Source organism: Strigops habroptila, chromosome 23 (genome assembly GCF_004027225.2).
Source record: "Strigops habroptila isolate Jane chromosome 23, bStrHab1.2.pri, whole genome shotgun sequence".
NCBI lineage: Eukaryota > Metazoa > Chordata > Aves > Psittaciformes > Psittacidae > Strigops > Strigops habroptila.
Window position 1 is genome coordinate 2273497 of NC_044299.2, and position 27634 is coordinate 2301130.

Consider the following 27634-nt stretch of genomic DNA (forward strand, 5'->3'; position numbering starts at 1 on the left):
AACAAGCTCTTGGGGCATAATAAATAGGAGAGAAACCCTGAGCTTGCATTAACCCGAAGTGTTGTGCTGTTGTGTGTGGTGTGGGGGGGCTGAGAACCTGAGGATCCCCTGAAGAAAGTCTTCCAAAAACGTAGCCAGTGGAGAGAATAGGGTCTGTCTTTCAGAATAACGTAGCTTGGCATGAGATGAGCTTCCTTTGCAGCTGATCTCCGTCCAGTGTCCAAAACAGTGTGGAGGCATGAACTTCTGAGGGATCTCAGTTGAGCAGATGCTCCAAGGCTCTGCAGATATGCAGAGACGGTCTGTCCAGTAGATGTCAGAAGTCCATGGGCAGCGGTGTCCTCCGCCAAGGAGGTGAGATGCCCACTGACGTACCCTGCTCTGTCCCTGCAGCGTGCCAAGCTGGAGGCAGCCATCGCTGAGGCTGAGGAACGCGGGGAGCTGGCCCTCAAGGATGCCAGGGCGAAGCTGGAGGAGCTGGAGGCAGCTCTGCAGAAGGCCAAGCAGGACATGGCCCGGCAGCTCCGGGAGTACCAGGAGCTCATGAACGTCAAGCTGGCCCTGGACATTGAGATCGCGACCTACAGGAAGCTGCTGGAGGGAGAGGAGAGCAGGTGGGGGCAACCTATGGATTTTACATGGGGAAGGTCCAATCCTTTGTTCCTTTTGCTTGGGACATTGTGAGGCCCCAGTCCCAATTTCCCCAAGGAAATCCGGAAGAGAGAACATTGCAGTTCCAACTGGGTTTTGGTCCTGAAAGTGCTTTGGCTGAAGAGCCAAAGTGGGGCAAGTCCTGGGGAAAATGTGGTGCTCTTGGAGAAAACATGCAAAGAAGAGAAAAGAGTTGTTTCCATCCTTTGTTCAAAGCTGTGGCAGAAAGTTCCCAAGTGGCTCAAATCCCCATGGAATTAGGACAGAGCTGCTGTGCTCTTTCAGCCCCCCACTCCCCAGATGATAACAGAGCTGTAACTGTAGGGCCAGAGCAAAGCGCTGGATGGCACACGTATCTTGTTTGAATTATTTACAACAGCAATAACTCATTGCCATTGTCTTCACCCTCAGTGCTGAGGCCCTGGGGGAACACTGAGTAATGCAGAGTCTAACCTGGTCTCTTCCTTTCTGCCTTTGTGTTTTGTCTTCTCCAACAGGTTGGCTGGCAATGGAGTTGGCAGCGTCAACATCTGTGAGTTGGTTTTGTACTTTATAGTAGTTACACATAATAAATGCAGGTGGGGACCAGCTGGGGCTGCGTGCAGAAGCCTCAGTGCCCTGCCTTTGCTTCTGCAGCCCAGTTAACCCCTTCCTAAATGGGACCCCCCCAAGACAGACCTTGATGGCTGTTGGCTCCAAGGCAGATTTTCACTCCAGCTCCTCTGTATGAAATTGAACCTGGGGCAAAATTGACCTTTGTTTCCTCCCATTTTTATATGTGCTAATGAGGAAATATATTGCCTGGATTGGAAGTTAGTGCCAAGGTGACATTGGAGGGTGTCTTTCCAGCTTGGGAAGCGTTGGGTGCTCACCTTGGCTAGACATTGGAGAGATGCTGGTGTCTTGGAACAGCTCTGTTCTCAGAGCTCTACTTTCCATCCACTTAATTGCCGTTGATAGCTGGTGAACCACATGCCCACAGCTTCTGTGGTGCACCAAGAGATGAGCTGAATGTGTTTGATATGGGGTTCTCCATGCTGCACAGGGTCCTGAGCCAGGCTGAGTGATGGTGATGGAGGCTGCTCAGCCCTCACATGCATCTGGCTTAGCACAGAGGAAAATGCTCCAGGCAAAAATGTAACAGGAGATGAATATTTTGTAGGGATCAAAGACAGTTTTCATCTTGGTGGTGCCCTTTTCCTGAGGGTGCCAAACTGGGATTGAAGCTCCCTGATGCTCATATTTGGTTTCCTTCTCTCCGTGCCACAGCCGTGGTCAGCTCCAGTGGTGGAGGTGGCTTTCTGGGAGGAGGAGTCGGAGGAGGCCTTAGCCTGGGCTCAGGAATGGGCAGCGGAGCTCTCGGCTTCTCCTCTGGAGGTGCCACCAGGTCCTACACTGTCACCACAACCTCATCCAGCAGGAGAAGCTTCAGGAAGTAACGCCAGGAGTGGAGATCAGCGGTACCCGTTACATGGGAGGGGGGAAACCATAGAAAGAGAAGTCTTTGTTGCCTTTATAGGACAAACTGGCTGCAGAATTTCAGCATTAGTGAATGAATTGGAGTAAGACACACCAGTACCTGCCCCGGCCACATCACCCCAGGCTTGATCCTGCCCTCCTGAACTTGGTGGGAACCATTCCACTGAGAGCAGGTTCAAGCCTGTAGGGTGAAACTCATCTGGTGAAGCAGGAGGGATAGTGCTTTTGTTACTTGTGTGCTTGGTACCCCCTGCTCAGGGCTGGATTTCACCCTTTGAAAGGCAAAGCAATCATTTGAGTGGCAAGGAATTCCACACTTGTACTGTGGTTTTGGAAAACACACCAGGAGATTATCTGCCTTGTAATAGGATTTGGAAGATTTCATTCCCTTGGGCTCCTCAGAACAGGTCAACCCTTGCTGAGATTGCAGCCTGGGTTAGTTTTGTTAATGTTTACCAAGAAGAAAACAGTGAAACTGCTTTGGGGTTCTCCTTATTTTCTTTGAAATGGGCTCAGAAATAGAATTCAGCGATTCTACTCTGACTGAAGCTGATTTCTTACCGAAGGCAATGCAGGCAGATTTACTTTCAGGCTCTTTATAGCCAACTAAGTCATGAAGAAGCTCCCCCCTCCCATTCCCTCTACTTAAAAGAAGACCAAAGCTTAAGGGATATGAAGTTGCTTAAACATTCCCCATCACCGAGTGTCTGTTTACCACTTTCAAAGTGTCTTTCAAAGTGTATCTAGTGATATCTGGTGCCTCAACTACAGGTAGGGAAAAGTGTGGTTTGTTGATGCATCATTACAATAACTTCTCGTTCCTGCCAAAATGTCTCTTCAGCTGAACCGTGCCAGGGCAATAGGTTCTTGCTGCAGTTGGAAGGATTCTTGGATAAGTAACTCGCAGAAGCTACACAGAATTGTTGCATTTCATGCTCAGCCATGTCCTAGCAGTGCATCTTTGGTTGCTCTTTTATGCCTTTGTGGTCTGAGAGTTTGTCATGAGGCTGTTAATAAAGTTTCCCTGTTGCATGCTGCTTCAGTGCCAGCTGAGTTCCTTGTCTGTGCTGCCCTGGATGCTCTGGGAAAAACCCAGTGTTATCCCTTCCTCCTGCCTCCGGAGCCTGCTGCCCTGGAGCAGTGCCACGCGGTGGTCAGAGGTAGGATCTCGGGTTTGCTGCCTGCAGAGTCTTCCATTCCTGGGTGAATTTTATCTGCTTGCACCCAGTCTGGGCGGTGGGGTGATGGCACTGGTTTGTTCAAGCACTTGGCTGCAGCCCAGCCCCTGATCAGGACTGAAACTGAGACCAATCCATCCCTGAGCACCATCTTTCTCTGCTGAGCAGAGGAGCTGAACACTGGAGGAGACCCCTCCTGCCAACAGCCAGAGCTGGGAGGGGAGAGTCTGTGCATTGCTGCATGAAGATAACTCATCCCGCTCCTTCTGGGGCACTGTGGGGTGAGGAGGACCCACTCAGGGTGGTTTGTGCTTGCTCCCACGCCTCTCATAGAACCATGGTGCAGATGTGAGGCCAGCCCTGGTTGGAGCTGCTGTTGTACAAAGCATCACCCCAGTGAGGCCAGGGCCAGGCAGAGGGTTTGTATTTACTGTTTCCTCCAGGCTGGTTTGTGCATCCTCCAAGGATGCTTTACCTGCTTCTGCACTACCCAGATCCTGTTCCTCCAGTGCCCAACACGACCCAGCACCTTGTGCAGAGCCTGTGTGTGGTTTTACTACACACGAGGCACTAAGGTCAAGGAAGGGAGGCATTAGGGTGCCCAGCAGAGCTGTGTTATTGGCACCCAGCACACGCAGCTCACAGCTTTTGTGTTGTAGCCAAGAAACCAAACTGAAACAAACCCCCTGAAGAGAACTGAAATGAAGAGCTCAAAGGCAGTGTTGCCCAGGTGGATTTGGCAGCGGGTGTCACTGTTTGCTGTTGTTGCAATAGTGAGGAGATGTGGGACAACAAGCGACGAGGAGGGCTCCATCTCTTGAATCCTTGGGGAGCAGCAGGTGTGCAGGAAGGGGCATGTGCAGGCTGTGTGGCTGCAGCTTTTCCGTGTTCCCAGAACAACATATGCCAGGGGAAAGGGGGTCTGCGCAATGTGGGAAACACCGGGAAGTGTCTTTGTGAGTCCATGGAGGTGGGTGCACTTTCTTCTTGTTCTTTGGATCCTGCCTTGGCTCACAGGTGGAGCTGGCTGAAATGTAATCTCTGCTTCAGAGGGGATGCTGATACTATAGAATCATAGAATGGGTTGGAAAGGACCTTAAGATTCCAACCAGTTCCAACCTCTGCCGTGGGCAGGACGCCTCATCCTAGACCATGTCACCCAAGGCTCTGTCCAGCCTGGCCTTGAGCACTGACAGGGATGGAGCATTTACCACCTCTTTGGGCAAACTATGCCAGTGTCCCACCACCCTCACAGGGAAGAACTTCTTCCTTATCTCCAAGCTGAACTTCCCCTGTTTCAGTTTGAACCTGTCACCCCTTGTCCTATCACTCCAGTCCCTGATGAAGAGTCCCTCTCCAGCATCCTTGTAGCCCCGTTCAGACACTGGAAGCTGCTCTGAGGTCTCCACGCAGCTTCTCTTCTCCAGGCTGATAAATCCCAATGTTCTCAGCCTGTCTTTGTATGGGAACTGTTCCAGCCCCTGCTCATCCTCGTGGCCTCCTCTGGACTTGCTCCAATAGCTCCACATCCTTCTTGTGTTGGAGACATCAGAACTGCACACAGTTCTGCTGCAAGTGGGGTCTCACAGAGTGCAGCAGAGGGGCAGGATCCCCTCCCTGAGCTGCTGCTCTCGCTCTGGGGGTGCAGCCCAGCACATGGGGGGGTTCTGGGCCCAAACACACACTGAAGTTGTGTTATGAAGGCAAAGTGCCATGACTGGGTGTAAAGTGGGTCTATCCCCAGTGTTCTGCTCCCTGCGCTTCCTGCAAGTTGGATTCAGCTTCAAGAAATAATCCAGCTTCAGAAGCAGCTTTGCAGCGGGGGAGAGTTTTGCACTTGTAGAGAAGGGAGACGATGTGACCCAGAGGAACCCAGCACCCATCCAACTGCAGAGCCCTCACCACGCAGCATCACCACTGCTGGGCTCATGCTGTCACTTGGACTGGGTGCTGGGTGCCAGACTCTGCCTCCCACTGTGTGGCTGAGCAGCAGCTTCTTGTGCTGGTGGGCAGGATATCACTGCTGGAGAGAACAGAGGCAAAAAGGAACGCTGATGGGGGGACACAGTCCTCAGAGGTATTAAAAGGTAGAAAAAGCCATTAAACAACCCAGTACAATAATACGAACCAGTATTTTTGGCCTCCCTCTTTTGCAGCAGTGACTAAGAAGAATAACAAACATCTGGAATGGGCATAAAATCCTACACAAACAAAGGATGTTCGTGGTGGTGCAGGGCCAGGAACATGCCTGGTCAGGTCAGAGTGACCCAGGGAGCTGCTGTGGTCTGTGGGGTTGCTGTGAGTTTGGGCTCAGGGAACTTAGGGGAAGCTGGAGGTCGTGTTAAGGGAAAGATGGAGCCCAGGAGACAACAAAAGACTGTTGCAGAGGGCAGCTCCTCCTCCAATGGGCAAGTCCTTTGACCTGCCTGCTGCCATCTCAGGGACACTTTTCTGCTCATGCTTTGGGGAAAGGCCAACACATCCCAGCCCCGTCTTCCCTCCTGTTATGATTATTATGATACTTATTTAACTCTATCAGTTTTTATCTAATACTTTAAGTAAGACTTCTCTGACTGTTTGCACCACCTCTGCTTGCTCTTGGCCTCTGCATTTCTCTACTCCTAGGGAGCTGTCCTGATTTTCTCTCTCCAGTGAATTGCCCCAGCCGGATGCTGTGTTCCTGCTGGACCATCCCTGGTGTTGCCCGCTGGGCTGCTTGGCAGAATGCAGTAGCTCTGCTCCGTCCACCTACCCCTGTGGCTCTACTGTACCACCAGCAAGGGATGCAAGGTCAGGCGTGTGTTATTGTAATAACAGAACCGAGGTCACTGGCAGTGCTGTTGTGCCCACAGATGTCAGTGGGCTCTACAAAGGAGGTAAGTTCTGCTCTTCTTTGTGGGGAAACTGAGGCAGGGGAAGGTGAGGACTTGGGTGCAACCAGGCCTGGGAAGAAGGCTGCAGATAATGGGGAGCTTTCTCTGGTTCCCCAGTGTTTAAGCTGCATTTGCTTCAGTTTCCATCAGTTTACCAGCAACTCCTAAGGCTAAAACCCTGCTCTGAGGTTGATGGAGCTTTTCATCTGATGTTTAAAAGGAATTAAATGGCATGAAACCAATATGAGCCCAGCTTCACTGGGCAGGGAGGAGTATAGTGGGGGGGGAAGGACAACTCCTATCTTGGGAAGGCTTTCACCTGAGAAGCCTCATTAGCCTGATGGGAAGCCTCATTGCCTTGATGAGGTTATAAGGGGCAACACCCCATACACTGGAGATGAGAAGAGTTTCTTCAGTCTTTTATTGGTGATGGTTGGACTTTGTGTTTGTGCACTGGAGCAGCTGCAGCCTGGGCAGGGGTATGAGGGATAGAACATGGGCTGGAGCTGGGTCTGTTCTGCTGAGGGGACAAGGGGCTGCAAAACCATCCAGCAGCTCCTGGTACCTGGCTTTGAGGAGTTCCCAGGCAGCTCGAGGCTCTTGGGGGATGGTTTTGAGGGGATTTAGCAACCAGTGATAGTAATTAAAGTTTCAGTTAGCTTTATGCAAATCCATGGAACATCTTTGCTTAGTCAGTGCCCTCAAATGCTTTTGTTTGTTTGTTTTTCCTGGGGGAAAGTCGTTTGGATCTCCACCCTGTCCTAATGAAGATGTTTAACATGGGAAGCATCCATTTCTGTGCCTCATTGGCACGAGAGTGTCAGAAACACTCAGCGTCAGGTGGAACGGATCCTGCTTCCTGTGTGCTGTGGGTGTGAGGAAGAGGAGAGCTGTGCCTTTGACTAGGTGCGGCTCTGGAGAGAGGGTCTAACCTTCTCCTAGCAAAGCTGCTCATGTGCATGGAGAGCAGATGTTGGGAGTTATGGGCAATCACTGAGATGCAGTGTCTGGGTTGGGAAGGAAGAGCTCCCAGTGGATGGAGGGCTTGGCTTCTGCCTGGTTTACACCCCTGTCAGCTTTGGCATTTGAGATCCTGGAGCAGAGGCAAGAATTAACCTCCCTTTCCTCAAATGAAGGTGTTGAATGAAGGGAACGGAGTTGCTGTGTCAGTTTATTAGAGATGCAAGACTAAAACTAGAATAAAAGCCACTGACAAAATGCATAGTCATTAGAAACAAATCACTGCTTCCCCTTTTCCTTCAAATAGGATTAATGTCCTTCTCTAGCAGTTCAATGGGTTAGGTATTGCATGACTAGAAAAGAAGTTGATGCTGGTTCTGTGCGTTTAAGGATGGATTTGGACCTCTTGCACAAGATCACAGAGGAGCTTTGTGTCTTAGGCCCAGACACATTGATGGATCAGCCCTTTTCATACCTGACAGCAGCGTCTACTGCCCGGACCCTTCAGTTACGATGGAATTTATGGCAACAGATGAGCAAGAACATTGAGAACCCAGAAGAGAAAGGAAAGCTGAGGGTGAGTTTCAAAGCAGGTAGTGCAGGTACGTAAGCAACTGCCTTCAAGCAGCAACAGCCCTGGAAATCTATCCTTTGGGGCAAATAATCAATGAAACCAATGCAGTGTGTAGAAAAGCTGCAGGCCAGGCTGTTTTAGGTGAGTTCTGCTCATGCCAGAGGTGTGTGTGTAATGTAAAAGGCTGATTAGTAAAACTACTCGTCAACTAATGTTGATCCAAGGTGGGATCTGTGGAAACAACTGGGCTGGATAAAGCTGTAATGAAAATGCTCTTAGGTAGAAGGTACCTTCTCTCCCATTTCGTTTTAATCCTGGACTGTGGGAGTAGAAAGATCAGGGAACTCCACCAAAGGCATCTTGATTGAACTGCATAATGGGAGTGATGAGGGGGATTTTAGCCCTTCTTGCTCCTAGATTCCTTAGCAGAAATAGCAAAACTCTTGAGCACAGACAAGGCCTCTTTGCCTTTTGTGCCCCCATGGAATGGAACATGGACAGTCTTGGGGAGCTGTGTGTCCCCTGGCTCTGGCTTGGCTGTTGCTGTGTGTTGGCAGAAAGGGATGTTCATTGCTTTGTTTCCAGCATCTACAGCTCTTTACATGTTGCTCCTGGCTGACTTGGTCATGGACATCACCTTCATGCGGGAGCTCCTTGTGGTCCTGCTGCTCACACCGTCACTGCAGCTCACTGCTGTGAAAGGCAGAGCAAAGCTGGGCTTCAGCTTAAGGAATTCCCTGGAGAAAAGGCAGAAGATGCCCAAATTTGGTAGAAGGTGAATATTCCAACTTACAGCTGTTGGTGGGGAAGCCACCTTCTGCACAGAGCCTGGAGAGAACAGGAAAAGGTGGCACATTATCCATCTGTCTTCAAATGCAAAGCCCTTTAGCCTCGAACAGCTCAGAGCAGCTTCCAGTGCCTCAAGGGGGCTACAAGGATGCTGGAGAGGGACCTTCATCAGGGACTGGAGTGATAGGACAAGGGGTGGTGGGTTCAAACTGAAACAGGGGAAGTTCAGGTTTCAGATAAGGAAGAAGCTCTTCCCTGTGAGGGTGCTGAGGCGCTGGCACAGGGTGGCCAGAGAAGCTGTGGCTGCCCCATCCCTGGCAGTGTTCAAGGCCAGGTTGGACACAGGGGCTTGGAGCAACCTGCTCTAGTGGAAGGTGTCCCTGCCCGTGGCAGGGGGTTGGAGCTGGAGGAGCTTTAAGGTCCCTTCCAACCCAAACCAGGCTGTGATTCTATGATCCTATCACCCACCTGCTCTCCTCTCCCTCCAGCAGCTTCCTGTAGGTGACAATCTCAACGTCCAGGGCCAGCTTGACGTTCATAAGCTCCTGGTACTCGCGGAGCTGCTGGCTCAGGTCTGCCTTGGTCTGCTGCAGAGCACCCTCCAGCTCGGACAGTTTCTGCTTTGCATCCTTAATGGTTGTTTCCCCACGTTCCTCAGCTTTGGCCACGGCGGCTTCCAGCTTGGTGCGCTGCAAGGAGCATGACATGGTGAGTCTTGGCTGTCTTTTGCTACCTTCAAATGTGATTAATGCATTACCAAGAGCTAGGGTTAAAGTCTGGTTGTGGATTCAGCCCAGCAGTCCCCTCTGGCAGGGGTTTGAGGGAGCTGGACTTGTAGTTTCAGTGCTCCCTCATGTTGCTCGCAGGGAAACATCTGTAACTGCATCTGCCTTCAAGTACTGCATGAGCTGGGCTTTAATGCAGCTCTAGTTGGAGCAGCAGAGTCCCAGCTCATGGGATGTGCTACAGCATCATTCAGTTTAGGTGTGGGAGCAGGAACAGCAATTCACTCTCTGCCCTGCTGCAAAATCAGACTGGCTCTTGGTCTCACCAGGTCTTGGTGCTCACCTGGTCCTTGGTGCTCTTGACTTGTCCATTCAGCCTCTGGACCTCCCGTGTCAGCTCAGCTGCCTTGTTTTTTGTCTCTCGCAGGCTGTCAGCATTTCTGCCTGCGGTAACTTGCAGCTCCTCAAACTAGAACAGCCCAAAAGACAAAGATGCATATCCCTGAACACGCTCTGAGTTCAATCAGAGTAGATCAGGAGGGGGGAAGGTGTTTCTCTGGTTTTGAAGTTGGTCTGAAGAGATGAACTGCACCCAGACCCTCCCTCTGCAGGTTTTCTCACCTTGCTTTCATACCAGGCCTGCGCTTCTGCTCGGCTTTTGCGGGCAATGTCCTCGTATCGAGCCCTGACGTCTGCAGTGATGCCACCCAGGTCCAGATCTTGGCTCTTGTCCATCTTGACAACCACTGAAGTATCAGAGATCTGGGCCTGAAGCCGGTGGATTTCCTGGTGGTGACATGGGGTTGAGCTGGCCAGAGATGCTGGTCCCACTGTGCTTCCAGCCCAGCCCCAAGCGGTGTCACCCACCCCATGCAACTTGGTCCCACTTTGTGATGACCACGCAGAGATGAATTGCCATTCATGCAAGGGATGACCATTGCCCTGTGCTACCCCTCTTCCCCTGTCATTTGGAATCAGCAGCTTCAAAATCCAGCTGGGAAATGCAAAGGATGCTGGAGCAATCGGGAGCTGCCTTACCTCTTTGTAGATGTTTCTCAGGAATTCAACCTCTTCTTTCAGTCTTCCCACCTTGGCTTCCAGCTCTGCTTTGTTCAAGAAAACACAGTCCACATCCTGGAGATGCGTTGGGGATAGAAGAAGGAAGTTTGTCAGTGAGCAGACCCAGGGATACCCTTGGGCTGAGGGACTTTGAGTGCTGGTACCATGACCGTGCGCCAACTCCCAATTACACCGTTGCTGCTGATTTGAGCTCAAGCAAAGCCAAGCTCCAGCTCCTGCTTGTACTTGTTTGTGTGCTGCTGTTGGGAAATAACTCACTCCAAAGACCTGAGCCTGGAGAGGAGAGTTCAAACAGCCCCTTGCTCACCTTCTTCAGGGCAATAAACTTGCTGTCGGTGCAGCGCCGCTGGCTGCATTCGTCCTTGAACCTGTGTGGGAAAATGGGAGATCTCGCTTGAGTCCAGTGCAATTACACCTTTGTTTGGGTTTCTGCAGGGCTCCTCTCAAGATGTGAAACTCCTCATTATTTTTCCTTCTTCCCTAACAGTGTTTTGGGATCTTGTTCCATGGCCAAGGGGAAAACAAATGTGTTTCAGAAAGGTTTCCGTGTCTCTATAAAGTTGCAGCAGAGCTGTTTTCGTCTGACCTCTGCAATAGCAAATAACTGTTGAATGCTTCTAAATGTCTTGGATTAGGAGGGAGACAACCTGGAAGAGGGACGTAGAATGGTTTGGGTTGGAAAGGACCTTAAATTATCTAGTTCCAAGCCCCTGCCAGGGGCAGGGACTCCTCACCCTAGACCATGTCACCCAAGGCTCTGCCTCCTCTTCCTCCATCTCTGTAAATTGGAACCTTGTTTTATATACCAAGATCCTTGTAGATCTCTCCATCTACCTACTAGTCCTCTGGGAACCATTTACTACCATGAAATGTTCAGTCTCTGCCTGTTTACAAATCCTGAACAACAGTTTGAGCCCTGCACTCGCATTTCTCTCGTTTTTACTTACATTTTCTTGTTGGTATTCAAAACCTGCTGGGCTGCTTTCAGGTCTGTTTCTAACTGGGCTCTGTTGCAGCCCAGTGCTTCCAGCTGCTTCTTCAAGTTACCAATATAAGCCTCTAACATGGGTGTGATGGTGTTCTTGCTGTGATTTTGACCCTGCAGAAAGCTCCACTTGGTCTCCAGTGCCTTGTTCTGCTGTTCCAGGAACTGAACCTGAATCCCAGTAAGCAAAATAGGAAATGAGATGAGGATTGGGAGCTTGTGTGAGCCACTGTCCATGCAACAGCAGTAGATGTGTTCCTGCTCTTGGCACTCGTTTCCTAATCGAATGCAGCGTTTCCTAATCGAGCGGCTTTTGTTCTGGGCCACCCATGTGGAAATGCACAAAAACCCAAAGTACGTCTAGAAATGAGAGCTTTGCGATAAATTGGGATGTGCGGAGAGGAACTGGAAAGGAACTGGAACACTGATGAAACTGGGTAAGCTTGTTCCCTCCCTGTAGTAAGGCCTAGAAATCAGATCAGTTGTGCCTGTGCACTGAAGCTTCCCCAGTGGCTCAAAACCACCCTGCTGCTCAACTGTCCCCCTAAAGCAAGTTGCCTTCAATGTCCAGAATGAATTGTCTTAAAAGGATTCCATGCCCTTTACATGCCAGACACCTCACTTGGCCTCTAGTGCCTACAAACTTCAGCAGGGGAGGGGTTCTTAGCTCACCTTGTCAATGAAAGAAGCAAATTGGTTGTTGAGGGTCTTGATCTGCTCCTTCTCTTGGTACTTCACCGTTTGCACTTTGGGATCGAGTTCCAGTCTGAGTGGTTGGAGCAGTTGCTTGTTGATGGTGATGGGTATGATGGTGCATGGTCTGGAGACTCCACCAACCATATAGCCAAACCCAACACCTCTGTAGCCAAACCCCACGCCAGCTGCACCAAAGCCATATCCACGTCTCAGAGGAGGACACATTCCAACAGCCATTCTGGGCCCGGAGCATGCCACACCATTGAGACCTCTCCTGCTGAAGTAACCCAAGCCACAGTAGCCCATGCCACCACCCCAGTGACACCAGGCAGTGCTGAAACTACATCGGTTCCTGGGAAGAGCTACAGAGGAAGAACCCAAGTTCCTGCCAGCACGGCCAGAGCTGGAGCTGCAGGAGCAACAGAACATCGTCAGCGGTGGGAGAGAGACGGGTGCAGTGACGCGCTGGAAGCAGATTCCCTCTGACCACAGTGGAGCACCTTCTTCCTTTTATTTGGTGGAAACTGGGGTGAGGCTGCATGAAACTTCCTCAAAATGTTTGTGATGCAAAGAATGTGAACTGCTCAGCATACACTGCACCTGCCAGTGGAGACAGCAGCAGTGGCTTTGCCCCATGAAGGTTTGAAGAATGCTGGTAGGTCAGAAGGGTCATGTTTAGAGGGGTTGTGCTGGTGAATTGTACTTGGGAGACACAGCAAAATGTTCCCCTTTTTATGGGTTGGGTGAAGTGGAACTGAGACTTAGGAAAGGTAAAATGCTGTTCTATCAAACGAGATCTTTACGTTTTACTGGTACCTCAGCATGCAAAGGAAGAGCTTTGCAGGAGAATGTGGCTCAACCTGCTCTTTAATAAAAACTAACAGTGATAAATGTGAATTTACTGGGAATTAATGAACAGAGTCGTGCAGGCAGCTTAGTGCTCAATGACCACGGTTTGTTGGTTCTGCCTGTAAAAAGACAATGTGTTTGAATGCCAAGGAAACATCTGTGGGCCCAAATCTGTTTCTCAAGGTGATTGTTCTGCAGGTTGATGATGTTTTCCAACACCATAATTTGTTGGAAGGGGAAGTGCAGATTAGTTGACATTGAAGCCGATGCTTGGAACACTTCTGCAGAGGCTTCTATTGGCCAAATCCTCATAAAACTGGCGTCTCTTCCTCCCCTCATTCCTCAACTTGGAGGTTGGGTTCCCACCTTGTTTGGGGCAGGGCCAGGCTTGGTCCTTCACCGCCTACATTGGGCTGGTGCCCTCATTGCGGTGTCAGGGCTTGGACACATGCTTGTGTGTCCAGGTCCTTGGAAGTGCAGGGATGGGGCTGGTGCCGTGGTGTGGGAGGGCGGCATTGTTTGTGTTCTCAAGGGGCAGGGTGGAAGCTTCAAACCAGTGATTTAGTTTCATTTACTGCATTTCTTTCCCCTTCCCTATGCAGTGGTTGCAAGCCACGCAAACCATCTTTATTCATGCAAGATCTTCCAGCTGGGGGAAGACCCAAGCGCCTGAGTGCATTAGGAGCTTTTGAGCCCTGCGCTTGTGTTTCTTTGTATTTTACTTACATTTTCTTGTTGGTTGTAAGGCATTTGGGTCCATAAATGCTGGAAAGTGCTTTGGAAAGTGTCACTCCCTGGGACATGGGGTCTCAATGGGATTTGCTGCACTTACAGAGATGATGGCTCATCAGACGGACTGGGAAGGGTGGTTTGGGGTTAGACATGTCACTATTTCTTCCTTACAAGCATCCTGCAGGGTTGTACCAGCACCCACCTGTACTCCTTTCCATCCAGCAGCTTCCTGTAGGTCATGATCTTGATGTCCAGGAACATTTTGATGGTCGCAAGCTCCTGGTTCTCACATAATGTCCTGCTTTGCCTTCTGCAGGGATACCTCCAGCTTGGAAGTTTGCACTTTGCATCCTTGACAACCACTTCCCCGTGCTCCTTAGCTTCAGCAGTGGCTCCTTCCAGTCTGATCTCTGCAGGTAGGAAATTTTCGTCACTGTCACTTGTCTGCATGTGCTTTGAATAGTTCAGAGCTCTTGAACCCACCTCTGTATTCATCCACTGCACTTTGTTCTGTTTTCAGACTCTATAGGGAAACCTCTGACTCCAGGATGGTTCTCTGCCAAAGTCTCTTTGCTTTGGTGTATGTGTTGTCTTCTCACTGCAGGTCTCTACTGATGATAGTTCAGTTCTAAGTCATAACAGACCATTTTACTCTGTACTCTGGATACAGGCACATCTTGGAGTTGAGCAGCTGATGTGTATTTCATCAAAACTGGCTTTATTGCTTCCTTGCTGTAGTGGAGGAGTTTTGGAAAGCCACAAGATGGGAAGAGTCACCCCTACTTGGGCTTTGGTGTTTTCACGTTCTCCAGTCTCTGAATCACCAGCTCCGTCATCTCATTCTTTGTGCTCTGCAAGCTGCTGTGTTTGGCAGTGGTTCCTCTCAGTTCCTCATACCGAGGAGAGAGAAAACGCCACGAAAACAAATACCAGAGTGAGGAGATGAGTCAATAATTAAACCTACTACATGATTCTGGGCCCACAGTCCCGGATCTTGAACTCTATGGACAAACCTTTGTCACTGGAGGACAAGAACGACTCATTTACACAGCTCTGTGTGTGAAGATGTTAACAGAGGATGTGTCACATGTGGGGAACACACAGCAGGTAGCTCAGGAAGCAGACCCTTAAGCCTTTTCAACCCAAATTCAGGAATCTGAGGATGCAGAGCCTTTAGAAGTGGGAATAACTGCTTTTGTGAGTGCCCGTCACGACTCACCTTGCTGTAGTACTCTGCATCCACCTGGCTTCTGGCAATGGTGTCATATTGAGCTTTGACATCATTGATGATGTCATCCGTGTCCAGGCTTCAGCTCTTGTTCATTTACACATTAATAGAGGTGTCCCAAACGGATGCTAGGGCTGAGGGATTCCCTCGGGGCAGCAGCAGGAGTATCGCTTGTCTGCACTGGAGGTGTTTTCCCTCTGGATCTCCATGGTGTGGAGACAAGGAGATGTAGTGTGCTCCCGGGGGGGTAAATGAGAGGTGATTCTACTGAAGCTGGGGTTCAAATGATGTAAAAATGGGGCATTAGAGAATCGGCTTCTCTGCATGTAACAGCAAAGCTTGATTGTCTTTGCAAGAATACTCTTGAAAATACCTTCTTGCCCCCATTGAAAGCTCTTTTTTCATGCTTATGGTGGTGCAAAATGTCCTCATAAAGCTCAAACAGGTCCTCTCTGCAAAGTCAGGCTGCAGGTTTTGGCTGCTCTTGCTGGTGAGTGGTTTGGCAAATGCATTCCCTGTCTCAGATGTGCTGCACAGCAGCTTGTTACAGCTCTGCAATGGGCATTTCTTGCCTTGTCAATGAAGAATGCACATTTATCATTGAGGGTCTTGATCTGCTCCTTTTCTTGGTACTTGCCAGAGTAAAGGCTTGGGCCCATCTCCAGCTGGAGAAGCTGGAGCAGATGCTCATTGGCTGTGACCTTGGCAATGGGTCCAGACCCCAGGGCTCCACTGACCCTGCAGCTGAAGGCAGATCTGCTGTAGCTCAACACTGTGCTTGAGGGGCTGTAGCTGTACCACAGTGTGGTACACTAGTATGCCTTGGGCTTGCACCAAGGCTTCTGCTGCCAAAGCATCCCAGCCTGCGGTACCCCACACTGCTGACAGTGTCTCTCTTGGGATCACAGCAGAGCCAGAGCTGAAACTCCACATGCTCCCAACTCTGGAGCAGATGTGGTTGGATTGGCAAGATGTGGAGACCAGCTCAAAGGGGGGTGAAGGCAGAGGAGAAGCTGAAATGATCTAGAGGATCTTAAGGTCCTTTCCAACCCAAACCATTCTGTGAAAGCAGGGGGCAACGCACATGCATTAAGCCAGCCAGAAACCCTCTGCAGGGAGAGCTTTCACCTTTTTGTGTCCCAGGAATACAGAGTTTGGCTGCACAACCAGCCCCAAAGACTGTTTTCTAAAGATGTTTATGAGCGTAGGTTGTTTGGTAATACCCCGCTTGCCTCTTCCACTGAACAGTGATCTGAAGTGCTTTTAAACACACACCTATTGAGTTATGAGCTGCATTTCTAATGTGAATGGGAGGGAATCCCTGGGCCCATAAAAACTGCATTTGCAAACCTCCCTTTTTTATAGGAAGCATGAAAGAGAGAAGCAGATCAATCTTTTGATGTTTGTGGGGCACTGGGAGCAGAGGAAGGAACATTGCTTTGTTTTACATGTGGGAAAAGAAGAATCCGAGTTAAACTCTTGGGAGTATTTTAGGGATCCAAACACTGGGGCTGGTTTGGTTTGACATGATATTGGCCTTTAGCCAGACTTGCTCCTTTTATTAGCTGAATAATTCACTCTCTTCTTTCTTTCTTTGACCTCTGTGATTTTGGTTGCCTCAAATCCAATCTTTTCACTCCCTCAGGACTAGAAGGTGGACCTGTGCAAGCAGATTTCTTGGTGCTAGGGCTCTGCTGGCCTGTAACTACAAGCAGAAAACTGATACAACAAATGGGGGCATGAGAGCAGGGTAAAGCAGGGAAAGATTTTCCAGCTCAGACCTTTGCACTAGCCAGGAAAAAAAACCAAAAGCAGAGATCAAATAGATGTAGGTTCTCCAACTACCTTTGTGCTTCTGTCCTCCACTGAATGCCCTGAAGAGGAAGTCTGTTGTTTTCCCGAGTTTTTTGGGGGAGTATGACTGACACCAGTCAGATCCATTGACACCCCTCATCTTACTGCTTGCAGAAGTGTCCTCCATGGGGAATAACTTACAGAAGTGGGCTTCATCATTCCTTTTTGGTGAAATTGCTTGGCAAATCCCTGGGAATGTAAATTTGGATTATATCAGTATTTATCTTTCAGCAAAGGAGAGGGGGGGTTCAGAGAGACCAAAATGCAGGAAAGGTGGATAAAGTTTTTCTTAGAAAACAAACCAGGTGAAAATGTAAGTGAAGGGGCTGTGTGCTGTGGGTGGGAACCTTCCCAATGCTCTTCCCTCTAGTGGGATAACACCGAGGGCTTAGCCCTGGAAATCTCAGCCTTTTCTAAAGATGCATTTGCTTTAGTGTGATTTTTCTTGGCATTTGCCATGGCCTGAGAATATGTTCTGCTCCATGAAGAGCATCAGAGAGAAGCTCATATGCGCAAGCCTGAGAGCTGGCCTGCCTCATTTAGCCACACAACGGTTTCAGGTAAAGCCATGTGGGAGTTGTATGTGCTAAAGCACTTTTTGGGACTGAGCCTAAAAGGAGTTCAGAGAGCTCAGCATCTTTCATGATTGGGCCCTGGATGTTGGAGAGCAGCTGCTCCATGTGAGAGCTGGCATCTCCTGTGGAATGGAAGAAGTCATGTTGGCTTCTCTTCTCACTTTCTCTCTCGGGTTTTTAATTACAGACCTGAACAGAGCTCAGCTTGTCTGAGCCAGCCCGGCTTCGACCTGCTGACCCAACAGAAACCTCAGCTCTGGAGCATCTCACTGCCCTGGGATCGTATCTGTGTTGAGCATTTGGCCTGTTGGCTCTGTTGGCTGCTCCAGGGAGGGGATGGAGAGAAATCCCTCCTGTTTTCCCTGCCCAAGCTGCAGGTCTGGAACGAGCCTTTCCAGAAGTTTAGCTCTGATGTGTGGGATCCACCTTTCCTGACTTTAAAACACCTTTTGGAGCGCTCCTGCCAACTGCCTAGAGCGCTTTCAGTCCCAGAGGGAGGTGCTACTGGGAAACCAATCATCTGACCCAAAATAGTCTGTTTCTGTCCTTTGACTGGCTCAGATGTAGGCGTTTATGGCCAGCTGAAACCAGCCCCACCTTCTGGCCTTGCTCTGTTGGCTGTTCAGGAAAACCTCCTCAAGTGCTTGGGTATTGCTGCTCTGTGATCCCTTGTCTCCAATATTCCCCCTCCTCTCTGGGGCTTAGATGGAGGAGGAGGAGATGGGAGGCTCTGAGTGACAGCGAGCGCCTATGGCAAATCTTCTAAACCTTGTTCTAAAATTACACTTTGAGGTGTATTTGGCACAGAAAGCCCACACAGCTCGTGGTAAGTTTGACTGCAGTTTATTGAAGAAACGATCATAAAACTCACGCAGTTCAACAGGAGCAGAAGATGAAAGGAAATGAGCTAGTTACATTTTTGGCACATAATTGTCCAGCCCTCCTCTTTGCCTCCTCCTTTTCCTCCCATAAAAAGAAAAAGCCAAGAACAAAGGTGTTAAACCAGGGGTGTTTTTCCAGGTTATATAAAATTTATGCTGTTCCTCCTTTTGTTTTCCCTGTATTTTTAACTCCATCTCTACTTTAAGCTCACTCTGGCAGGTGGAAAGTGAAAAGGTGGTTCGATGCTGAGACAAGGTCTAACAACCTGTAGGTTACATGGTTTTTTGGCTTAACCGGTATGTACTGGGTGGGTGAGGAATTAGATGCTACAGAGAGCCAAGCCCTTGTATGGAAATGAAGGCTGCATTTTTGGATGTAGGTAGGGCTGGAGAGCCCTGGAGTGAAACAACAACAATGCAGGAGAAACTGGGAAACAGCAATTTTTCTCTATGTTGAAAGATGCTCCATTTTCAATTCCTCAAGCCTTCGGGGTGAGCAAGCCCAGCAGTGGGGAGCAGGGTTGGTTGGGAGGGAGCACAAGAGGCTGTCTTGGTCTCAGTACACTTCCCAGTTTCCACTGTAAGGGGCTGAAGGGACACATTCTGCTTTCATGTACGATGATGTAAATGGAAGTCCTGAATCTCCTCTGGACTTGCACCAGGGCACTGGAAACTTGGGAAGCTGCCAGCCGAGCTCTAATCATGACACCCATTAATGAGAGGGATGATTACCCATTGACAAAGCAGCTTCTGGTCAGCTGCGTGAGGCTTTATGCAGAGGAATTAGTCAGACTTGAAGGAGCTTCTCTCCTGAGCTAATATGCAGAGCTGGGAATATGTTTTCCCCTAATGGGAGAGTGATAAGCACGGCTCTGTGGATGGTGTTAACAGGCTTTGTGCTGGCAGCAGGAGGTAGTGCTCAACCCTGTCTGTTCCAGGTGGGCCGGGTGCTGCTGTGATTTAGCTCCACTAGCTCTTCCTGGTGGTGCTTGTGGATACAAACCTCATGCTTGAGCTGCTTCCTGCACCAGAGGTGGATCCCCCCACCAGGCAGCTCCCACCACTGGAGCCAGCACCACTTTCCCCCATGCTGAGCCCGTTGCTGAAGTCTGCCTCCAGCCCCAGCGTGTTCCCACCTCCATAGCTGCTCCCAGATGAGACCACAGCTGTGATGGGAAACCATGGGCTGGTTTGGAATAGTACGAGGGAATTTCACACATTCTTGTTTTTTCTTAGACAGGCCATCACTGCCTGTACTCCGTGGCTTTTCTTCCTATCCTGCAGCAGTCCTGGCCTTGGACATCTGAGTCTCCCAGGGGCAATCTCAATGTACAAAATCTTTCAGGTTCAGAGCCGGTCAGAGAAAAGATGCTCTTTGGTGTCCCCAGATTGCTGCAAACCTCTAATACTCCATTTTTTGCTGGTAACTCCTAGCTGCATAGCTCATTTCCATTGTCTTATCCTCAGTTCCAGGTACACTTAAGGAATAACTCAATGAATACTCGATCAATTGCTTACGAGCCAGATTACTTACAAATATTCACTGCTCCAACACCTTCTCCAGCCAACCTGGAAGAAAGAGAAGACACAGAAGTAAGGGCTTGTTATTCAGGACAATTTCAAGCATTGGTTTTGTACCAGGGACATTGTATAATAGAATGATCTGGGGTGTTAAGGTCTGATGATGAGCATTCCATCAGAACTGAAATAACACCTGTAACTGCTCAAGGCCAGGTTGGACAGAGCCTTGGTCTAGTGTGTGGTGTCCCTGCCCATGGCAGGAGAGTTGGAACTAGATGATCTTAAGGTCCTTTCCAACCCAAACTGTTCTAACTGCGTAGGAAAGGGGTGTGTTTTCACTGCAGGTTTGTGTGTCTCTCCCCTCTCCTGTTGCAAGGCAAATGTGAAAACATCGATGGCTTTGGGCATTATTTGGTTTGCAGAGGGGGAGCCACTCACCTGCTCTCCTCTCCCTCCAGCAGCTTCCTATAGGTTGCAATCTCGATATCCAGGGCCAGCTTGACGTTCATGAGCTGGTACTCACGGAGCTGCCGGGCCAGGTCTGCCTTGTCTTTCTGCAGAGCATCTTCCAGCTCAGCCAGTTTTGACCTGGCATCCTTGATGGCCATCTCCTCACACTGCTCAGCATCTGCAATGGCCGTCTGCAAACTGGCGTGCTGCAAGAAGTGGAAATAGGTCTGGTGATGGCCCATTGGGTTTGGACCCTAACTTCCAGCCCATGGAAACTGTGGAGATGGAGGTGCCCCCGTGTCTGGAGGGGTCCTGTGCACTATGTCCGTGCCTGTTTCTTTATACTATCAATTTCTGAGTGGAGCCACTGGATTAAGCGGTTTGTTTCTGAAATCTCCCTCTTGGTGTTGTAGAGCTCGTCACCGTGACGGCCAGCCGTGAGCTGCAGCTCTTCATATTGAGGTGAGAATGGAGATGAGACACCAGGGCACAGTCAGATCCGGGCAGGAGCTTGAACTCACTGATAGAGATTGACCCTGCTCTGATTGTCTCTTCACTGGGTCTTCTGTTTCTTTCTGTACTCAGCCCAAGCTCTTCCTCATGAACTGTAGCACATTTCCTTCCTCCCTCTGTCTGTTGATGCTCCTCTATCTCTCATTGTCAAATTGGCATTCAAGAAAGTAAATAAAATCCTATCCAAACTGACTTGATTTTACACCCTACTCCCCTGTTATCGCTGCTCACACTCCCCAGTATAAAATAGCCATTGGGAAATGCTAAACAAAACTTTGCCAGCTTACTTGGTTGATTTTCACATCCTCACCTTGCTCTGGTACCAGGACTCAGCCTCTGTCTGGCTCCAGTTGGCAATGTCCTCATACGGCGCTTTGACCTCTGCAATGATGCTGTCTGTCCAGGTTTTGGTTGTTGTCCATGGACGGGACCACAGAGGTGTTGGAGATCTGCGCCTGCATCTGAGACAGCTCCTGTAAGTCAAACAAATTCATTCTTGGTCCCAAAGTTTTCACTGCTGTGGTTGTTCCGGAGATGATGTGTAGTGGAGGGATGGGAATGGGGAGGAACTGCAGCTCCAAACAGCTGGTTCTATCCTGTTGATACCAGGAAAGTGGGGATATAGAACTGAGAAATTTGGAAGGTTCTTACTGCTTCATAGAGGGCTCGCAGGAAGTTAATCTCATCTGTCAGTGCAGCCCCCTTGGTCCCCATCTCCACCTTGTTCACGTAGGCAGCATCAGCATCCTGGAACCACAACACCAGAGGTAGTAAACCAGACCTTGCCTATCTGCATCCTTGTACAAAGACCAGTTGTCATTTAACATGAACCTTTGGAGACAAACAAGAACTGAAGACTTTATTGACCTCAGTGCCTTTGGACAGAGACAACAGTGAACTGGTTTCTTCCCTTCACCTTTTTTTGGGGGAGGGATGATCTCCATAGATGTAAGCAGTTTTTGACAAGTCAGAAGCCACTGACTTTCCTGATTTTTTTGCCAGTGCACAGAAAGCTGTTTTGGACAATGCTTGAAATGGTGGAAGTTTCTTATTGTGCCTCCTGCAGGTAGAACTGGGGGGGGGTGGGTGTCTGTGGAGGGTGGGATTGGATACAGAAATGCTGCAGAAGTGGCAGAGCATCTAGTAGGGATGACCCAGCTCTGACCTGGAACCTGGGGGATGAGGGAACCTGAATTTTGGATGAGGGTCCTGAAACAAGAACAAGCTATTGCCAAGGACTGACACCGACACAACTGGGTGTTTCTGCTTCAAGGAGGGATGACTACACGTTTGCTAAGTGCTTTGCCCAGCTTGGCACTGCTGGATAAAAAGGGTTATTTGCATTCAAATGTATTTTGCCTTTAAAAAGTGTGTCTCTTCTTTGTTGTTGGTGCCTCACCTTCTTGAGCCAAAACAAAGTCATTCTCTGCAGTTATGTGCTTGTTGATCTCCTCTTTGTACCTGTTGGGAAGGGGAGATGAGCATCCCTTTATAGCTTCCATGCTGCAACCCACCTGGTCCCCCATGGGCGTGTGGAAATCCCTCCTTCATACATTCATCTTGGGTTGTTTTTGGGGAGACTAAAGAGTCTATTCCCATGGGCATTTACCACTGATGCATAGATCTTTGGAGGAAACAACAGAAACAGCTACTTAACGATGCTCTGTCCTTCCTATGTCAGTGCGTATGTTATATGTAGCATTATTAGATATGTTTGTATCACCAACTGTGGTAGAAAGACAGCACCCTTGGGCTAGGTGGTGGGAGGAGGCCACCTAGAGAAGCTGCAGGCCTTCATTAAAGGCACGTTTTACCCTCCAAGAAGTTCTTGCTGTGAATGGGAGCTTTGTCCTTTCCCAGTTTTCCCAGGCCGGGAGGGCTGGGTGGAGCTGTGGCTGAGCTCATCTCCACCACACCTTGGTTAGTCAGAAGAGCTGGGATCTCTGACGCCAGCTTCCAAAAGCAGTGGGTTCGGGAGGGCTGGGGATGGCCAGGGAGGAGGATGGCCTGGGCAAGGAGAGCCAAGGTCTGGATCATCAGCAGTGCACAGCCCTGCTCTTGGGAAAGGATAAAACCCAGCAATAGCCACTCGGATGAAACGGGTAAATGGGGGAGATGAAAGACAGGTGTTCAAAGGAAGGAGTCCGTGTAACTGATAAAACATTAGCCCTTCATGACCATTTCATGGGGGAAGATTTCTTCACATCAGGAATATCCAACCTTTAAAATCATTTCCATTAAGCAAAGTCCTAGCCTGTATTTAGATCTCTAATCTCTTAGGCACATAGAAGAGGAAAACTCACTTGGCATACGTCTAATTTAGAATTATCATATGGGTTAGTATTTGACTCAGAAGAGCAAAGCATGAGGAAAAATACTTTGGGATGCACAAAATTTAAAGCAAATAAAGGTAAGAAGAGCAAACTCCTAGGAAATGGGGACAGAAGCAGTGACATCCCTTTGTTAGGTGTAGGCATTGTTGCCACAATGTGAGTTGATGGTTCCTGCCCAGTAATGTGTGTGATGTAATAGAGCTTTTAGCTAAAGATTCCCTGATCTGGAGCCAAAACTTTGACAGATGCAGCAGAGTATTAAAGTCTGAACCTCTTCTATGATGTGGCCTTTGGTTGTCAAAGGATTTCTTGTCTGAAGCCAAGGTGCACCCCAGGGTTTCTTCTCAGCTGAGCCATCTCTGTTGCTGCTTTGCTGCTCCAGACTGTGCCAATGTTAGAAATGGCTTTTCCATGTGATGAGAAGGACACTGTCTGACCCAGGTAACTGATAGCAGTGTTGTGCTTACAGCTGGGATTCATCTCAAGTCAGCTACCTGGAACTTGACTGTTTTGGCTAAGCTCTCTTTGGGCTTTCTTCTGTAGGTGATGGAGAAAGACATTTATCCCTGGAATGTCATTTGTCTCATCATAGAATGAATTGAGGAAGTCCAGATGGCTGACTTGTAGAATCACAGAATGATTTGGGTTGGAAGGGACGTTAAAGCTCATCCAGTTCCAACCCCCTGCCATGGGCAGGGACACCTTCCACTAGAGCAGATTACTCCAAGCCCCTGTGTCCAACCTGGCCTTGAACACTGCCAGGGATGGGGCAGCCACAGCTTCTCTGGGCACCCTGTGCCAGCGCCTCAGCACCCTCACAGGGACGAACTTCTTCCTTATCTGAAACCTGAACTTCCCCTGTTTCAATTTGAACCCATCACCCCTTGTCCTGCTGCTACAGTCCCTGATGAAGGTCCCTCTCCAGCATCTTTGTAGCCCCCTTCACACCCTTGTAGCAGACCCTGAGGTCTTACCTTCGCCAATCTGATGTGGGACAGATTTTTGTTTCTCTGTTAAACATTTCTGAAGGCACAGAGAACTGTCAGACAGCTCAAGGCAGATTGTGGATGATGATTTCACTTCCCCAAGGCAGTCATTCCTGTTCCAATGCTACTCTGGGGCTAGAGGCACTGTTGTAAAGGTGGCAGAAAGTGTCACACATGAGCTCCCAAGAAAGGGAGAGTGGAGGGATTTGGCAGAATGCGTGTGTCCTTCTTTTGAATTTAACCTGCACTGAGCTCTCCTCTCTGGTTTTACTGGTTCCAGACTGACAATTTAAGCTCTTTACTTATTCAAAGCCACTGAGCGGTGCATCCCTCATGGGCATGGTAGCAGACATGAACGCTTGAGAAATGTTTTTGCAAAGCGCAAAGAGTGGATGAGAGAGGGAAAACCACCTCCCAATAGCCTCAAGAGTTCAGGAGCTGAGCTGAAACCCAAGATTTCAGTGGCTTTCAGTGGGGTGGAAGCGAACTCCTTCAGAAGTGCTAAAACTATCTAATATATTGATACTAAGGGATGTTGTAATAATTCAATTAAAATAAAATGAAGCAAAACAAAAAAACCCAAAAAACCCAACAAAAACAAAACCCCCAAACAAAAGCACACGCTTAAAATTAATCTTTCTTTTTAGACAATTCTTCTCTTCTGGAAAGGGACCCACACCAGTGAGTAATGTGCCTGTTCAGAGTGCTCAATAGTATCATTAAGATCCAGGTTTCATCCTGGTCTGTATTAAAATGACTACACAGGAGCTACAACCAGTGAAGAAGAATTGGAGGTTTCTTCCTCTCTGTGTCTTGCTTACCTGCTCTTGAAGTCTTCAAGAGCATCCTGCATAGTCTTCAGCTCTGAGCTGAGCTGCAGCCTATCCCCTCCCAGAGCCTTGAGCTGTCTCCTCATGTCGCCGATGTACGCATCAGACATGGGTTCAAGGTTTTTTTTCACAGCTTTTTGGTCTTTCAAGAGGCTCTATTTGGTCTCCATAACTTTATTTTGTTGCTCCAGGAATTGCACTTGAAACCCATCAGAACAATTTAAATCATTTGGGATCATTGACTCTAAACCTGCCTCAATTTTATGAGATGGAGGCTTAAGTGTGGGTGTGGGGGGGTTGTTTTTCTTTTCTGTAATTTAAAGTGGGCTTTAGATGGCCACGCCAGTAAAGGATCATTGGAAGGAAGATTTGGAAACCAGGAGCAATAGTCAACTGCAGAGAAACCTGGATAACTAATTTGCACCATATCCAGCCTGCCCAGAGAACTCCAACACTATGAGCTGTGTAGACAGTCTGGATATGGAGGTAACAAGCTGTGCATTAAGGGTTTGGGAGTAAATTGAGAGTCATCCTGATCCCACTCCACAGGCAGTGACAAACAAGCCAGGCTGGATGAAGTGGAAGGTGTCTTACCTTGTCGATGAAGGAGGCAAACTTGTTGAGGGATTTTATTTGGTCTTTCTCCTCCTGCCGCACTCTCTGCATACTGGGGTCAATCTCCAAGTTAAGAGGTACCAAGAAGTGTTTGTTGACCGTGACTCCTTGGATACCTCCAGGGCCACATTCTCCTCCAAACCCAAACCCATCTCCACCTACTCCGTGTGTCAACCTGCTGTGATCTGACCCATAACTGTATCCTGATCTAGCAGAACAATGCTCTCTACTCATGGAAATCCTCTTGCTTGCCCCTAGATTACGAAGGCTCCTCCTACCAAAACCACTGCTGATCCGTCCCACACCTCCACCCACTGTTGTGGGACGTGGACATGGAGCTGAAGCTGCTTCGGTTAACAGGCGTAGCAGCAGAAGCAGCACTGAAACCCCCAGTGAGTCCTCCTGACCTCATGCCAACTGGCTTCTGTGCAATTGCTTGCCGGTGGCAAGAGCAGAGGACAACGAGGTGAGATGGCGGATGAATAGAAGTCTTTGGGAATTTGGATCAGGAGTCCCCTCTGCCTTTTTTTCTTTTGGAGAGCTGGGCTTGTCCACAGAGGACCGCAGCTCCATTGGCTGAGCTCATTGGTTTGGTATGCTGGCACGTGGCCACCTTCCCCGACCCGTTAATCACCAAGTCACTAATGCAATGGGCTGGCAACCTTCAGGCTTATAAAAGTAACGAGGTTTTCTAGCCTGTATTTTTCAAAGCAGGGATTATTGGTGGGGGGAAAGAATATTTATGTCCAGAAGTTCTTCCATTTGGGCTTGTTTTTAACTTGGTTAATGGTATCAGTGCCCATTTAATTTGAAGTTGATGTTGTCACAAGAGGGAATCTAGAGATGTTGGAAGTGCCGGTTTGATGTGCTTTGCTAAAGAAAACACTGGCTTTGCTCCCTGGTTACCAACCTGGGAGCAACCTGTCCTGATGTAGCCAAGAAGCTAGATGTCTTGGTCTGCACTCCTCATCTTTGCAGGCAACTCTTCATCTGTACTTAGGTGCTTCTGGTAGAGGTGATCATTTGGGATGTACCTGTGGACCCATGCCTTTCTGTTGGCTGCAAAAGGAGCCTGGATGCTTTGCTTAGCTGAAATGCTGGATGATGAGATAGCTAAAAGTACATGGTCCTGCAGAGAAAAAACAGCCTGACTTGTAGAAGTCCAGGTCATCAGGTGGCTCTTTGTTGTGTTTAAATAACAACCAAATACCAGTTCTGCTGCTGTCAGTGGGCGTAGGTTCCAGAGATGCCAGGGAAAGACGTGCAGGTATTGAAGAGGACAAGCCGTTTCCTTTCCAGTAGTGTGTTGTTGTGCTTAGATCTAGAGAATCTAGAATCCTAAAGCTGGTGTTTATTGAATCACTTTCTCTTTAGGTTAGAAGTAAGCGTGCCCCTGATGAGTGCAACATATACCTGTAGTGCTTTAGTCCCTCAACACGGTTGTAGCAGAGACTGAACGAGCACAATCTGCTGGGGTGATCTCACCACCTTCAGTTTTTATTGTTTTCTTAAGATTTGGTTTGGGTCTCGTGGTACTCTTCCGGAGATCAGAGAAGTGAACTAAGCCTTCCTTCCCTCAGGGTCTTTAGCTATCTCACAGCCTATGGCTGGGGACGTTATTCTTCCCAAAGAGGGGGAGTTTAATGGGTCTAGTTTAGTGGTTTAATGGGTATTTTTCATTTCTAATTATGGTGATGGCAGTGAGGGCATTTTATTAGCCCCTGCAGCTGGTGCATGTACAGAACAGCGTGAGCTGAAGTACCTGCTTTCTTAGGAAAACCTGGATTTATATCCCTATGTGACTCATCACATAAAACCTTGAACAATTGCAGGGGTTTGGGCATGATCAAGGTGGCATGAAAATGCTGAGATGCCATAATGTAGAAATGAAGATAGAAGGAAGTTTTCTCTAGTGTCTGCTAGGAGTGGATATTTCCCCATTCTGTGGAAGATATTGATGCTAAAACACTTTGCTCACACAAATGGGAATGGAATGTCCATCTGCTCTATTCCTGTTGAATATAAGAGGTGTCCATGGGGTTGCAGTAGAAGGAAAGGTCTCAACTCTTGTACGACTTCTGTTTACCCTCAGTTCCACTCTATGTCAACCACGCTTTTCCCCAAGGCCTTACAAAGTAATTGGAATTAAAAGGCGTATGCGACACATTTGGTTCCATCTGCCTTTTATTAGACAAACACTGGGAAATTAGGATTTCGGAGGATCTAAGAACAAATAGGAGCATGATGTGTTTTATAAATAAGGCTAATTTCACTTCC

The 27634-nt window shown here is 48.8% G+C and overlaps 2 protein-coding genes and 1 pseudogene across 2 annotated transcripts in view; 1 reads left to right on the forward strand and 2 right to left on the reverse strand.

Annotated features, from left to right (window-relative positions):
* The window catches only part of LOC115618618 (keratin, type II cytoskeletal cochleal), a 64461-nt gene extending 61294 nt beyond the window's left edge, over positions 1-3167 (forward strand). The window contains exons 8-10 of the mRNA XM_030510324.1: positions 394-614; positions 1149-1183; positions 1921-3167. Of these exons, the coding sequence (XP_030366184.1) occupies positions 394-614; positions 1149-1183; positions 1921-2090 (426 nt within the window). The 3' untranslated portion in view covers positions 2091-3167. The remainder of the gene's footprint in view (positions 1-393; positions 615-1148; positions 1184-1920) is intronic.
* Positions 3168-8313: 5146 nt separating this feature from the next.
* LOC115618609 (keratin, type II cytoskeletal cochleal-like) lies at positions 8314-14407 on the reverse strand. Its single transcript, XM_030510315.1, has 11 exons — positions 14355-14407; positions 13774-13881; positions 11967-12399; positions 11257-11465; positions 10617-10677; positions 10268-10363; positions 9851-10015; positions 9573-9698; positions 8973-9193; positions 8509-8543; positions 8314-8408 (listed from the first exon to the last, which is right to left on the reverse strand). Exons 1-11 carry the CDS (start codon positions 14405-14407, stop codon positions 8314-8316), a joined length of 1602 nt encoding a protein of 533 aa, XP_030366175.1.
* Positions 14408-19078: 4671 nt separating this feature from the next.
* On the reverse strand, positions 19079-25769 carry LOC115618619 (annotated as a pseudogene).
* Between the last annotated feature and the right edge of the window lie 1865 nt (positions 25770-27634).